Genomic DNA, 16684 nt, shown 5'->3' with positions numbered 1-16684 from the left:
TAGTAGAGCACAGGTTGAGCATGAATCAACAGTATGATGTGGCAGCTAAAAAGACCAAAATGATTCTAGGCTGCATCAATAAAAGTATAGAGTCTAAATCAAGGGAAGTAATAGTGCCACACTATTCTGTTTTGGTCAGGCCTCACCTGAAATACTGTGTCCAGTTCTGGGCACGGCAATTCAAAAAGGATGTTGAGAATTTTGAGTGTGTCTAAATGAGGGTGACCAAAACGGTGAAGGGACTGGAGACTATGCCCTATGAGAAGAGACTTAGGGAGCTGAGTATGTTTAGCCTGGAGAAGAGAAGGTTAAGAGGTGATATGATATTTGAAGGGATGTCATACTGAGCATGGAGCAAGCTTGTTTTCTGCTGCTTCAGAGAACAGGACCTGGAACAATGGATGCAAGCTACAGGAAAAGAGATTCCAGCTCAACATTAGTAAGGATGTCCTGAGGATAAGAGCTATTCGACAGTGGAATACTCTTCCTCAGAGTGTTGTGGAGTCTCCTTCTTTGGAAGTCTTTAAGCAGAGGCTGGATGGCCATCTGTCGGGGATGCTTTGATTATGAGTTCCTGCATGGCAGGAGGTTGGACTGGATGGCCCTTGAGGTCTCTTCCAACTCTATGATTCTATGAATCTTAGCTACACAGCAAAATCTAATACGAATAATGTGGTTAACTGACAGCCCTAACAGTTAATGCTACAGCTATATCCTTGCCTTGTTTTAAATGGGTTTCTGCTACCCTAGATAAAGTACTGCAATGATTTTAAAATACAGTTGATCCATCTGGCCCTGACCCCTCCTCTACATAAGCTACAACAAGTCCTGAACAACATATAATGTATTAGTTAATGATTATATCTTTCTCCACAAGAGAAGCATGAACCTTGTTTCCTTCTGATGTTGAACAAACATGATGTAGAACACCGGTTTTGTCACACAGACTGGGAACTGATAACCCCCAGATTTTCTTCATTGTCAAAGCTTAGTTCTGCCCTCTGCCCTACTTGGCAATGTTTTCAGAGAAGTGGGCGAAAGGATAAACTGGATTAACAGAACATCTATGTGACACTACTGTTTAGATGAATTTCCTTAACCCTAAAGGGGAAATAGCTGAAGATCTGAAATAAGTTGGTTGTCACTTAAAAGTATGTACTACATGGCAGGGAACACAGCCCCCTAACCTTTTTTCACACATCCTGGAGTCCCCACCAAATTTTATTTTATATTAGGAAAAAAACCCCCACTTTCATGCTGAAACAATGTGCACACGCCCTGGGAAGCTTCAAGAAAGCACAGTTCTTTACGAAAAGGAGGTGCATACCTTGTTTTAGCATAAAAATGGGCTTTTACAGCAACCAGAAATTGTAAATTTCCTTTTGGATAACACTTGTACAGAATTTCATTGGGGGGTGGTGGCATGAAAACATGGGGTTTCATGGGGTGGGGACATTTTTTGCTGAAAAAATTGCTGTTTCCAAATGGGGAGAATGCAAGACTGTTGCTTACACAAAAAGTGTGTCGTTTTGCAATTCCCTCACCCTGCAATTTTCATGCAAACAACCCAAGTGTATTTTTACATACAACAGTTTCCAAAACATTCTAGGATGTATGACTAGCACTCAAAAACTGCACAAAATTGTTGCCGCTGTGTTAGAATCATAAGAATTTTATTCTTCTCAACTAGCTTTCCTAGGAATCAAGTAACATTTTTGCCCAGGAAATGAACGATTCCCCACTCTACCTGGCCAAAAAACTCACATTTTGATAAGCTCTAATTCAGCCTGGCCTACCTTCCCTTGGCTGTTCCAATGATATGACAGGCTAATTCCATGCATACTGCCCTGAATAAGTCAGAGGGAAATTGGGGTATGGGCCTTACTTATCACTTTGCTTCTGTCATACAGCTAGTGCAGTTTACTACTTCATGTTAAGAGTGTTGGTGGACTTTTTATTTATCAATTGTTAATCAAGTCAAAAATCAAATGTTTCTTTTAGTGATGGGGGACAGCTTGCTGTATTAATCATTCAGTGGCCTCACTAGGGGCTGCTGGGTGTGTGGACCGCACCGGGTGACACCCCAGAAAGAGAGTGACATCCGGTCAGGCCCTGCTCCCACTGCACCGCTCCCGGCTTGTGGTGGCGGCAGAGTCCTCCTCAAGAGGGCAAACCCCCTGCTACCATCTGAAAGGAGAAGGCCCTCTCAGTTTTGCCACAATGGTGGCGGCCTCCTCACACGGAGACCTCTGCTGCTGCAGCAAAAGAGAGGGCCCTGCATGCCCTTTTGGCTGCCACTGCCTTCCCAACATCACACCCCCCCCACTAGGTGACACCAGGGGTGGGGACACCACTATATTCATTACAGTAATTGTTCTCTTTACTTTTTAAAACCACAGGCAGTCTGCAAAGAAAAGCTCCTACTCCATGTAAAACCTTCAAAGACAGCAAAAGGGAGCCCACTGTATTGCAACATCCCCCCAGGCTTTAAATACCTCCTTATCTCTGATCACAAATAAGTCCAGAAGAATGATGAGCTAATGAGTTAAAGCTCGTCTTCATCATTCCCATCCCTGCCAAAAAGCACTGGCTTCATAAAAGTTAAAAGTGAAATTGTTTTCCTTGCTATTCATCCCTTCCACCCCACAAATTCACGTAAGATGCTATTCTTGTTATTTCCAAACTTTGCATTGTGAATATCTGTATCAAGACAAGACTTTTTTTCCCTTTATGGTATTTTCATTCAACATATCTGGGCAAGCTGATGAAGAGTTTGCTTAAAAGTTTGCTCATTCTTTTGCACAATTTTGCTTCACGTAATTAAGGTATTGTGCTAAAATGGACTTTGGAGTTTGTCTTATTGGCCAATGGAGTTACATTTCTAAGGAAAAAATTCCATTATCAGCATTGGCTTCAAACTGGATAAACACCCAAGAACACCTAGCTGTTTAATGCGGTCCTGAAAAAAATGCTCATTTCAAGTGCAAAACAGCACTTTAGTCAAGCAATTGGCAACCCACATATTAAAGAATGCAAGGTAGATATGGTTAATGTCATCCTCCTACTGCTATTTCTAAACGATTAAAGGCTACAAGACAATTTTATGAACACTGTTATTTTATGAATGGCATCACTGGACACTGAAAAAACAGATGCATATCTGTGGCCTAAAATAATCCAGTTGCTACTCCCAAATAAAGTATATGCACTGAATCAACTACTGAATGGTAACTGAAGGGTTACTTAAATGCACCCATATTAATGGGGCTACTCTAGTAATTCGATGTGGACCTCTGTATATGTCTGTACACATATACACATTCTCGTCATCCCTCTCCCACAAGATGGAAGCAGTACTGCTAACGATGAATAAACCAAAAGACGTACCTCCATTTTTTTTAAAAAATTAAAAATACTGCAAAATACATGGGTTGGAGTTCTGTTCATTTCTTATGCATGCGCAAGAACAGGTTGGACATTTTTAATAATTAATAATAATTCATTTTATTTATATACCGCTATTCCAAAGATCATAGCGGTGAACAGCAAGTAAGCTAATTAGCAAGTAAGCTAATTTGCCCCCAACAGTCTGGGTACTCATTTTAGCGACCTCGGAAGGATGCAAGCCTGAGTCGAGCTTGGGCCCTTTTGCTGGTCTTGAACTCGCAACCTTGTGGTCTTGAGTGAATGGCTGCAGTACAGGCATTTAACCACTGCGCCACCAGGATCCCATTCTGTCCAATGAGGACCAACCAGATTCAGTTTAAAGTTTAAAGTTGCAAAAATGGAACTGCACATGTAGTGTCATGCATTCTCATGCACTGGTGTACATACACATGGTGTCACAATGTCACAATTCACTAAAAGACTGTACTGTGCAACCATTAGGTAACTCTGGGTGTAGAGTTACTCAACAACTAGTAAAGAAGAATCTAAAGCTTAGGGGGGAAACAAGGTGATTCACATTTTTACTAAATTTTAAATACAAGTTTTAGAAACAGTAATGTGTTACCAAGGCACTTCTTCTTCACTCGCTCCAGTTCATTTTCTCTTCTTGCAGAGAGGGCGAGTGGTGACCCAATCTTTGCAAGCTGGTAAGCTAGCTCTTCTCCGATCCCACTGGAAGCACCGGTCACCCAGACAACCTTCCCAGGTAGCTCTTTCTCTGTTGGGAGTTTAAAACACACACAAGAACAGGTTAAAGGGATACATTTTTAAAGGCAGCTTCAGTTGGTAAACCTATATGTGTATACAAATGTCAGCACACTTTTGTTCTTGGTTTTATTTTCTCAACAGCCAGCAAGCAATGACCTTTTAGCCAGGTGAATTCATTGCACCAACACCAATGAAGACTTTTGTGGCATCTTAAAGACTATCATATTTATTACAGTATGTCAGCCCTAGTGGCACAGGAGTCCTGGTGGCACAGTGGTTAAATGCCAATACTGTAGCCACAACGTTGTGAGTTCGATCCCAGGGCTCCAAGGTTGACTCAGCCTTCCATCCTTTCATAAGTCAGTAAAATGAGTACTTAGTTTGTTGGGGGCAATTGGCTTATAGACTGTAAACCACTTACAAAGTGCTTAGTTACTATGAAGTGGTATAGAAATATAAATGCTTTTGCTATTATGGCATAAGATTCCTGGAAGAACAGCCAACAAAAGCTTAAAATGATAACCAGCTTATGAGTTTTTATAGAGATACTACCCTTTATGCTTCAAGCACATTTTTAGATTCAAAGCTATTTGGACAAAACATGGACAAAAGAAAGTAAACTTCAGTCTGTAAACAAGTAAAGTATAGGTGATGTCTACAAGGCAACTTCCAAAATACTTCCATTAACTTTAACTGTAGTTTGCACAAACCAAGCTGTCACAGGACTTTGCTGCATTTATCGAAATACAAAGAGCTCTATGATCAACTTGTTTCCAGAATTTATTTACTGCAATTACATTTCATTAGCTGCTCTCATGTCATACCGATGGGCTTCCCAGCAGCAACTGGTTGACCATGGTATATACTGAATGCTCTATATGACAGGCCTCAGTCTCAGCTAGCATGGCATTGTTTGTTTTCATCTTTTCTCTCATTAAGTTCAAGATGGTGTACATGGCTCTCTTCTTCCATACTACATCCTCACAATAATCCTGTGAGGAAGGTAAATCTAAAAATGAATTTTTAGAGTTTTCTTATGTAAGCAATACTTAGAGGTGGTTTTGCCAGTTCCTTCCTCTGAAATATAGCCTACAGCACCTAGGATTGGTTCACACTCTCCCATCTATACTACTATGCTATATCATATCTCAAAATATTTTAATAGCCCTAAGTGGAAGAAGGTTTACCTAGACAATGAGGGAGGCAATTTCATTTACCAAAACTTTATGCCCCTTTAATGCCAGTGTTGAGCACTATTTTTAATTTACAAGCAGCATATCCAGGACAACTCCCATGTCCATGCGTTCCCATAGTTATCACGGATAAAAAGAAACGGTGGTTAACAGCAAACACTATATTTCCATCAGCAGTTGACCACAGAATCAGTGTTGGAGGACCTCTAGATGCCTCACCGCTCACCAGTCAGTTACTGGAGATCCTCCAGCGTGACTCTATGGTCAACCTCCACCAGAAATTGCACTGTACATTTAATAAGTACTTCTAAGTATGTGGGTTTTACAATTGCACTTGCTCTGGATCTCCTACAGAAGAGTTTACCTTGGCTAAATTAGCAAGTGTTGTGTGGTCAAGGGTGATGTCACATGACTCACGCCTGATACATGGTACTTACTATGCAGTAGCACTGCACACACACATGTAGGAGTCTTTGGATATCTGATTCTATGCTTCTTGTTGTTGTTGTTGTGTTATTTCAATTCATTGCCAACTTCTGGCAACCCTATCCTAGGGTCTACTTGGCAAGCTTTATTCAGAGGCTTGCCAATGCCTTCCTTTAAGGCTGAGATTGACACTCCCAAGCATAGCCAGTGCGTTTCCATGGGTGAATGGAGACTTGGACCATGGTCTAATACTCAAAAGGGTTATTATTACAAACTGCTAAAAGGACTTTGCATGCCAGTATCAAATCCCTTTGCTCAAAGTATTTGACCTACACTAATAAAGAAAGGTCAATTGTGCTTCATTTTGCATAAAACCCAGATTATATCATGAGTAACTTGCCCCCTACATTTTGCTAAGTTGATTTCACTTAGTTGGTATCCAACCCACCACTTGGCAAAGCAGCACTGAGTCTTTCTAAGAGAACACTTTTCAAACCTAACTGAGATCTTTCTGTGCACAGTATTTTGAAATTCTTGGAACATGTGGGGCAATGCAGTTACAATCTTGAACTATTGTTCTATGATCTGTGCTTCTGAAACACATTATGTTCTGGACTGTATACTTTTCATCTTTTCTCAATCCAAAATCTTCCAGATATGTTTCACCAATACTCTTAACACTTCCAAATGTTTGAAGACGATAACTGTGGTCCAACAGATGTGGCGGATGCCAGACCTGAGGAAAGCTGATATAGTTTGTTCTGTAGGCAGTCCAAACTCTCTTGCTGTAAGGAAGAGTTACATTAGGTAGCTGTTTCTTTTTTCCAGTTTCCTACTTTCCATGGTGCCATTACTACCAAAAAAGAAGCAATCTGAATATTATTTTTCTAAATTCTAGGTTTTGCATATGCACACACCCACAAACCACTTACAAGAATTATGAGTGGGGGGAAAGCCTCTAAAACAAGTGAGGATTTTATCTGCACAATGTCAGCTTTCCAGTATGAAACTCCCAACATATACTTGATGACCACATGGGCATATATTTTTATATATATGAAATTACCAGAGACTTGAAAGGACACAATGCTCAAAGCAATTTCTACTTGCCAAACATGTACTTGCTACCTTCTCTTGTCTTCTACATCCCACTGTGCTTTTCAGGGACCCACAATGCTAAAGACAAGTTGAAACATTATAGTGAGCCAAAGAAGACTAAAGATCAACCTGATTCCAAATATCACTTATATAAGACTATCAATGGCGGGATACAGACCACGCATAAAGGGCAGTCTCCCTCCACCCTGGTTTGCTCTGCGAGGGAGCCGCAGTGGCCAAACCGCACAGAACAAAAAGAACCCACAAAAAGCGGGTTCTTCTTGCGGTGCGCTTGTGATGACGCAATGCGCCAATGGCGCACTTGTGGTATCAAAAGCGCGCTGGGACATGCAGACGCTAGGTGTCTGTTACGTCAAAATGGCGGCGCCCATGTAGACAGGGTACCGCCATTTTTCGCTCCCAGTACATACTAGTGTTAGCCTAGTACATACTAGGGTTAGGGAGTGTGTGAATGGTGCGCGCTCCCTAACCCTACTGCTGCCGCCCACGCTACAAAATGGAGGTATGTATCCCACCAATGACAGTTATATAGCTTCCTGTTCCTTCCCGCAGAATTACAGAGTTGGAAAGGGCCTCGTGGTCCCTGCTCAATGCAAATCTCCAGACAGAGCATTCCCAGCAGGTAGATGTCCAGCCTTTTCCAGAGAAGGAAATCTCACCATCTTTTTTAGGCAATTGGTTCTATTGCTGAACTACTTTACTGTTTACAGCAAAAGAAAGAAGAAGGAAATGGTAGGGCCACTGCGTGGAGAAGATGGCAAAGTGCTAACAGAGAAAGGGCAGAATTACTCAACACTTTCTTTGCCTCAGTCTTCTCAGAAAAGGCAAAGGGAACTCAACCTGAGGATAATGGAGCAGAGGACAGAATAGGGGAGTTTCAGCACAGAATAACTAAAGAGATAGTACAGGAATACCTGGTTAATCTAAATGAATATACCATAAGTCTCCAAGACTAGGGTTGCATGGATTGAAGTGGGGTATGGGAAGCCTCTCAGGTTGTGCATTGTGAATGAATCATACAGTAGCACAATGCTCTGATGCCTTGTATTGGCGGAACGTCACACAGGTGACTCTATGTCCAATCAGAGGTGCGGCCATCCAATGCGATGGCATCTGGACAGGATTTGGGAGCTGCTGGGAGGCCACAGGAAGTATGTTCATGCGACGGTGCGCATGCATGGTGGGAAGACAACAACAACAAAAAAGCACTGTAACATAACTTGACACCATGCCATGAGGACTGCCCATGTCTGTTCGGCCCACCTTGTGAGTGGCCCTTGAGGACAGCAGGGTTTCAATCTGTTTTCAAAAAATGCAGGATTGAGCTACTTCTTCCTGCCCATCTGCTCCGACCCTTACAAACTATGATTTCTCCATTAGAAGAGTATAAGGCTCAGTTGCTCTGTTGCAACAAACACAAAAAGAAATGGGACAGAAATTCCTGTCAATAGATGCATGACTAAAGGCAGCTGGAAACTGCAACTCATGTCTCCCCTAAATAGGAGAAAAAACAGTTCTTGGCTGGCCAATTATGACATGCCTTGGACCCAAACTGGCTTGCAAGTAAATATCTTGTTTCTATTTTGTTTGTTTGAATGCTTAGGTTGACTGCTTGTTTAATTGCAGAGTCATATTTTTGTTATGGTTTCAGAAATCTGTTATTTTTTTAAAGTTAAATCACCTCTGGAGCAGTTATGAAGAAGTACAGTGACAAAGATGCTTTAAAGAAATTTAAAGCATTGACATAGCTGTAATAACCAGATTTAACTGTTTGCTTTTATTTATCTTTTGCCCGGCACAATGTATATATTGGTATATTATTGCTCTTAGTCACCTGGAGCAGAATTTAGCATAAAGGTGAGATATAAATGTAACATACACACAGTCTATTGACATATACATTCCACAAAGGCACATGCTACTGCTCTGATCAAAACCATTCTCTACATCTTGGAACTTTTTTGTCAGACAATGAAGGTGTTTCTACAGGCATTAAGCTTGGTGCAGGACAGGTAAAAACAAGGGGCAGAAAACACATCTGTTCTGGGGCCACTATGAAATTCCAATATAGAAAGCAGGCCTGTTCCAGGACATATGTGAGCTATTTCTTCAGCTTGCAAATAAGCCTTTGTTGCATGAGCACAGTCCTAGTGTTTTTGGCATCTACTTTGGAATAGTTGCTGCCACTCCTCAGTCAATAAAGATGAAAGCAACATGCTGTACAGCTATTGTGTGTATGTGCCTTCAAGTCACCTGTTTGTTGATTTATGGCAAGCAAGCCTATGAACTCCATAGGGTTTTCTTAGGCAAGGAATACCCAGAGGTAGTTTTGCTAGTTCCTTCCTTTGAGATATATCCAACAGCACCTGGTACTCGTTGGCAGTCTCCCATCCAAGTATTAACCAAGGCTGAACATGCTTCACTTCCCAGATCAAACAGGATCTGGTGCCTTTAGGCTTTTTAAGCAGCTCAGCTGTTTTGCAGTCTCCATTAACTGGAAAGAGGGTTTGGGCAAGATTATGATACCCAGCCTACTTGGTTAAAAGTTTTTACAAAGAAAAGCATTTCAGTTTAAAAAAGAAATAGGGGATCAACAATGTATAAGTATAGTATTTTGATACCACTTTAATTGCCTAATTTTATGAGATTAAGTACTTGTAATTCTTTGGGTTTGGGCTCCCCAGTGCTATAGATCTGCAGAGAGGAATGAGTCCTCTAACAGAAAGGATACCAAATACTCCAGTAAACTACAGATCCCAGGATTTCACAGGATGGAACCATAGAAATTAAAGTGGTATCAGAGTGCTACAACAATGTAGTGTAGATACATTTCTAAGGCAGCTAAGGAACAGGAGAGACTTAAAAAAAATCAGTAAAATTGGGCATTGAAGTGCATATTTCAGTTTGGAAGAGATTTCAGAGAGCCAGCATGGTGCAATGGTTTGAGGACAGGGTTTGAACCCGTGCTCAGCCATAGAAACTCATTTGGTGACCTTAGGCAAGTTACCCTCTCTCAGCCTAAGGGGAAGGCAAAGCCAAAGGCAATGCATCTCTGAATGAATCTTGCGAAGAAAACCCTATGATAGGTTCGCCTTATGGTCATTGTAAGTCAGAAACAACTTGAAGGCACACAACACATGCAGAATCAGAAAGTACAAAGGCTTGGTGTCACACAAATACATTCACCCAACATCTTTATCCAAATCCTTTATCCATTACTACAAATAAACTTCATTTCAGTTCATTTCTAATACAAAATAACCAATACTTACATGGTTGTTTTTTTTCATATTCAGGATGGAACCATTTTAGAGATTTTCAAATACAGTCAGCCCTCCATATTTGCGGCTTTGACTTTTCTGGATTTATTTGGGGTTTTGATTAATATGTTCTCTCTAGGAATCTCTGGGTCTTCCAGCTCAACTCTGCCAGAAGTTGATCATAGAATTGTGCTGGAGAAACTAGAGGTTGCTAGAGATAACATTTCTCTAGGCATTTATGGGTCCTCCAGCATGATTCTATGATCAGCCTCTGGCAGATGTTGACCACAGAGTAGCATTGGAGGACCTGGGGATTCCTAGAGAGGTGTTGTCTTAGGTAGAAAATTAGTGGGGGGGTATATTTGCAGTTTTTCCATATTCACGGGGGTCCTTCATCCCTAACTCCAGCCAATGTGGAGGGACCACTGTATTTGAATGGAAGAGGAAACTGAAACTGACTGGTTAAGCTATCCAGGCTGATGGTTTTGTATGCTTAATTCTTACAGGGCTTGTTTGACTTCTCCTGTGATCACCTGTACTACTGCTGAAATAAGCTTTGTTGTTGCTGTTGTTGTGTGCCTTCAAGACATTTCCAACTTATGGTGACGCTAAGGCAAATCTATCATGAGTTTTCTTGGCAAGTTTCGTCGGAGGGGATTTGCCAGTGTCATCCTCCGAGGTTGAGAGTGTGTGACTTGCACAAGGTCACCCAAAGGGTTTACATGGCCAAGCCAGGATTTTAAAACCTAATCTCCAGAGACATAGTCCAACACACAAACCACCATGCTATGTTGGGTCTTTTCTCCTGAAAAGCTCTTCATTTTTAACTCTGATGATCCAAAAAACACTGCAGAAATACTCCTGTTTGGGACCGCGTTAACTGGCCTGGCTCAGAGCTAGGGAATTCTGAGAATTATAGTTTGTTGTGGCACCAGAGCTCTTTGACAGAGAAGGCTAAACGTTTCACAAAACTACAGTTCCCAGAATTCCCTAGCATTGAGCCAGGATAGTTAACGTGGTCTCAAACTCAATTATTTCTGCAGTGTTTTTTGGACCTATATGACTGAGACATAAATTTTGGTTCTCTCCATGGAGTTGGGAGGGAAAAGAATTTGTTTCAGTTACTTTTTGAAGAAATTACTCAAATCGCCTATCTGGAGGAAATAGAACTTGAGGTTTTAAGAATTCAGACACAGAAAGAATCGACACTGACAGATCTTCCCATCCTTATTGTTTTGCTAATGAAACTGGGTATGTGCATAAAAGAAGTTAATGCAGGCCCTGCTCAGAACATGGATGGGCAAACATCTGACTTTTACAGTGTCTTTTAACTTTTTTGCCCCCTCTACCAACTGAAGTCTGGTGGAAAATAGTGGCTCAATGAGGCAGACATGTGCTAATAATTACAACTGGTGCCTCTGAAACATGCTCAGCACAGCAACTTGTGACCAGTAAGAGAACAGATTTTACACACCCTTTATAAAGAAATCCTCTCCTTCCATCCTGGCATAGCAGCCAGGATGGCACAGTAGTCCAAATGTTGGACTATGACTCTGGAGACCAAGGTTCAACTCTCCGCTCAGCCATGAAAGCAGGGCTACATTTGGTGTCAGAAAGTAGCAGGAGGGTTGGGATTACAGTCAGCCCTCCACATTCGTGGCTTTGACTTTTGCAGTTCTGATTATTTGCTGGTTTGATTAATGTTCTCTCTAGGAACTCTAGGAATGTAGCCCCGCAATCCATGCGGAGATATAAAATCAGGGTGGAATAATAATTTTGTTACAAAGCTGAGCAACTTTGGCTGTTTTGGGGCCCTTACAGAAAACGTTGGGTACAGATTGCCAGAAGCGTCAAAAAAACAGAAGTGCATGTGTCCATTGGTATGCCAGCTCTTCCTGTTACTGCAATTCATTTTTTCCATGCGACGAGGGGAAAGTACTTTCTAAAATGGTAGAAACAACCCAGTAGTTCTGAACAATTTTGATTCTGAACAACTGGTATTTTTCTGGATATTTAGCAGCTATATATGGGGGTGGGGGTGATTTAAAAGGTGAATTTCAACTCCTGGAAATAAGCAGGAAAGGCAGTTCACTGTATTTTGACAGCGGGCTTGGTACTTGAAAAACAGATTTTTGGGCAGGGAATCATGTGAGTCCAGGCATTTCTTTTGCCCACATCTGCTTCACTGGATCACTGAAATGTCACAAACGAGCCAAACTTTAAAGTTTATTAGAATGCTTTTTCAGACTTGGATGGGACAAAATTCAGGGGGTTGCGGAAATAATAAAGTCCAAAAATCTGGCCAGATAAATGCATTGGTTCTCGTTTCTGTAGGCACGCTGACTTTGGAAGATGGAGTTTGCAGATTCAATGGAAAACACTACATAAATCCAGTTTGAGACTGCTTTAACTGCCCTGGCTCAATACTAGGGCATTCTGGGAACTGTAGTTTTGTGCAGAATTCCTAGGTCCTGCGAGGAAGAGCGGCTGGAAATTGACCATTGAGTTGTGCTGGAGGATCTAGAGCAGTGATGAATCTTAAACTTTGGTCCTCCAAGGGTTTTGAACTACAACTCCCCGAAGTCCCAGCCAGCTTGGCCACTGGTCAGGAAGCCTGGAAGTTGAAGTCCAAAACATCTAGCGGACCAAAGTTTGGGTATCATTGATCTAGAGAGTACTAGAGAAAACACTTCTCTAGACATTTGTAGGTCCTCTGACACAATTCTATTGTCAACCTTTGGCAGATGTTGACCAAACAGTTGCACTGGAGGACCTGCAGTTTTCTAGAGAGGTGGTCTCTCAGGTAAAAAAGTAATATTTATTTGTGTTTTTTTCCACTTTTCATGGGGGTCCTGTGCCTCTAACCCCAACGAATGTGGAGGGCCCACTGTATACAGTCGCCTCTTCGTTTCTGTGGATTTCGCAGGCAGCAAACAGAGGGGGACAAAATGGGGCGTGGACCGCTATTCAAGCCAATGGGGCCTGAATATCAGCAATTTTCCATTTTTGCAGGGGGAGTCTGGGACGGATCCTCCGCGAAAATGGAGGGACGAATGTATTTAATTTTATTTTCCCTAATAAGGCAATTAGTGACCAATAGTCCTTAATGGTTTGTATTTTAACACAACCAAGAGGGAGAGGACACAACCAAACTGATTCTACAAACACTCACAGAAATGTAAATTCATGCTTCATAGGAGTTTATCACACGTGAAATTTGAACTGCAATCCAAAGCCATTCCAAAAGGAAGGGGAAGCAGAGTCAATCCGAATCCAAGGCAATTCACATGATTAATTGTCTCACGTGAAGAGCGGAATTGTGGCCACTCCTGAGGCAAAGCGAAGCGAGTGCAAAATAAATTATCACACCAGTACATACCATGCGGAGTCACCAATTCGAATCGGCACCCTTGCGCAAGCTCAGTGGGGCTCTGACTGCATCGTGAACCTTTGGACTTCCGGGGTGAAGAAGGGGGCCACTTCCTAATTCCAGTTTCACATAAATGCTAGCCTCACGTGAATGATTGCTTCACGTTTCTTCTTCCCTTCAATTTAATCTATTTCTGACTCTATTTCAACAATTTAGCAATGCCCACAACTCCCGCCATGTGTGGTCTCAAGTATACATACAGCCACATCCGAATGTGGCCTCAGTCATTCATGCTATCCCTTCATGCAACATCCAAACGTGTCCCCAGTCTATCCATCCCTTCATGCAACATTCAAATGTGTCCCCAGTCTATCCATCCCTTCAAACAACAACCAAATGTGTCCCCAATCTACCATCCCTTTATGCAACATCCAAATCTGTCAGCCACATCCAAACGTGTCCTCTGTTCTTGAAGGACTACTGGAAGCAAATGGAGCAAAATTGCAGCTCTGCATCATGGGAAATTTGCCACCAGGACCGAAACAAAATTGCATTCTACACCAGACCAATTCGAAGTGAAATCGAAGTGAGCTTGAAAGTGAACTATGTGGATTCACCTTTTTTCCGATTTTACAAAAGTGAGGGCTCACTTTGGAATCACTGCAGAAGTGCCACAGAAGGAGCGCCCATAGAAAGGAATGGCGTCTGATAACACATTCACGTTATGACATGAATTCGCATTGTGAACATGCAGCTGAGCTCCAAAAATCCCCAAAAACCTCCATGTGATAAACGCCAGTAACAAGCGAATTCACAAAAATTGTTTTCAAGCTCACTTCGATTTCATTCCGAATTGGTCTGGTGTAGAATGCAACTTTGCTTCGGTCCTGGTACACCCCGAATGGAAGATCACTCCAATGTCGCCCCCCTTGGCCCCCTGCATCCTACTCCTTCATCCCCCTCCTCCTCCTTCATGCCATCTTGTCCTCTCTGCCACTCTGCCACCAATCCCATCAACCCCTGACTGCACCTTCAGTCCGATCCTGGCTCCAATGACCCCCTGCAACCTATCCCATCACCCCCTGCCTGCTCCTGCATCTGAATCCTGGCCCCAGTGACCCCCTGTGACCTATCCCATCATCCCCTGACTGCTCCTTCAGTCTGATGAAGGATGACAGCTAAGGAGGGGTCAGGGAAGGAGGACAGCATCCAGAGCCCCACTGAACATGCGCAAGGGTCCCAATTCGAATCGTTGAATCCGCATGGTATGCACCGGTGTGCTAATACAATTTGCACTCACTCCGCTTTGCATGAATCCGCATCATGTGACTTGCCTTGGAATCGATTCCCCCTTGATTTGGAAGGGCAATGGAAGGGCAACCAGGTGTGATAAAACAGTCACGTTACGACATGAATTTGCATAGCTGAACCAGGAGTCACCCCGGATCTGGGCTGCAAAAAGCCCCGTGTGATATACTTCACTGAATTCACCTCCATCAGGAGTCACTTTGGACTGACTTTGGATCTGGCTCGGAATTACTCCCCATAGAAAGCAATCACATGTGATAATCTATCATGTTTTAAAATGAATTCGCATGGTTGAACCAGGAGTGGCTTCCGATTGGAGCTGCAAAAGCCGTCATGTGATATCGTCTTTAGTCCTGCTCAAATTGTTGGACATGACCAATAAAAGCTAAAAACAGCCAGAAATGTAAATTCAGGCTTCTTAGCCATGGTCAAAATGGGGATCATTTTGGGAATCCCTCCTGGACAGAAGGGCAAAATGTAGGCCAAGGCAGGACATGACCAAAAGGAAAGCTAAAAACCCCTCAAAATGTTAATTCAAGCTTCTTTGCCCCAGACAAAATGGAGGACATACCCAAAATAAAAGCTAAAAAACATGTTAATTCAGGTCTCTTAGTCCTGCTCAAAATGGAGGACGTTCCCTAACTAAAAGCCAAAAACATTCATAGAAATCTAAAGGCATGCTATCTAATCTTCGTCCTGCTCAAAATTGGGAAGATGCCCCTCCTAGAAATGCCAAGGGAGGAGGAGGAGGCTTCTTTGTCCTGCTCCAAAGGGAGGCCCCCTGGGGACCCTCTTGCTGGGCAGAAGGCGGCAGGTCCTGGAAAAGGAGGACATGGCGGCAGAGAGGGAGGGCGGGCGGGGGTCCCTTTGGGGGTCTTCTTACCCGGCTTCTTGCCCCTCCATTCAGCCCAGAGCAAAGTCAGGTCTCCATCTGCTCGGAGCCAGCGCTTCAGGAGGAAGGCCAGGGAGAGCAAGACGCAGCTGAAGACAGCCAGGCAGCTGTAGCAGACCATGGCTGGGCAGCAGCAGGCAGCTCTTCCTCAACTTGGGGCCTTAATCGCCTTCTCCTCTTCCTTCTTATGAGGAAGGGGGCTGGCTCTTGTTGGCCCCCCCCCCCAGGCCAGGCCAGGCGGAGTTTGGCATCTGGCCATTTGCTTCTCAGCTGTTTGCCAGGACAGAAGAACAGAAGAGGCAGAGGCAGGAAGGGATCCCGGGGGCAAAGGACTCAGGCAGAGCTGCAGCCTCTCTCTCTCTCTCTCTCTCTCTCTCTCTCTTTCTCTGTCCATCTTGCAATGCACAACACATTGCCAGAAAAAAACAACCCATCAGTAGTGATGCCTTTTATTACTTATCACATTTGCAGAAGACACCAAATTAGGAGGCGTAGCTAACGCTCCAGAGGACAGGATCAACATTCACAATGACCTGAATAAACTGGAAAGCCGGGCCAAAACTAACAAAATGATACTCAACAGAGAAAAATGTAAGGTACTGCACTTAGGGTGGGAAAATGAAATGTACAGATATAGGATTGGTGACACCTGGCTGAATGAAACTACATGTGAAAGGGATCTAGGAGTCCAAGTAGACCACAAGTTGAACATGAGTGAACAGTGTGATGCAGCAGCTAAAAAGGCCAATGCTATTTTAGGCTGCATCAATAGAAGTATAGTGTCTAGATCAAGAGAAGTAATAGTGCCACTGTATTCTGCTCTGGTCAGGCCCCACCTGGAATATTGTGTCCAGTTCTGGGCACCACAATTCAGAAAGGACATTGAGAAACTGGAGCGTGTCCAAAGGAGGGCGACTAAAATGGTGAAAGGTCTGGAAACCTTGTCCTATGAGGAACGACT

General features: G+C 42.9%; 1 protein-coding gene across 1 annotated transcript in view; it reads right to left on the bottom strand.

Annotated features, from left to right (window-relative positions):
- The window catches only part of DHRS7 (dehydrogenase/reductase 7), a 51659-nt gene extending 35742 nt beyond the window's left edge, over positions 1 to 15917 (bottom strand). Inside the window, exons 1-2 of the mRNA XM_042446074.1 lie at positions 15715 to 15917; positions 4013 to 4165 (exon numbers count right to left, since the gene is read on the bottom strand). Coding sequence (XP_042302008.1) covers positions 4013 to 4165; positions 15715 to 15844 — 283 coding nt within the window. The 5' untranslated portion in view covers positions 15845 to 15917. The remainder of the gene's footprint in view (positions 1 to 4012; positions 4166 to 15714) is intronic.
- Positions 15918 to 16684: the final 767 nt, after the last annotated feature.

Source organism: Sceloporus undulatus, chromosome 1 (genome assembly GCF_019175285.1).
Source record: "Sceloporus undulatus isolate JIND9_A2432 ecotype Alabama chromosome 1, SceUnd_v1.1, whole genome shotgun sequence".
NCBI classification, from domain to species: Eukaryota; Metazoa; Chordata; class Lepidosauria; order Squamata; family Phrynosomatidae; genus Sceloporus; species Sceloporus undulatus.
Note: the sequence above shows the minus strand (reverse complement) of the source record. Positions and strands in the feature narration are given on the sequence as shown.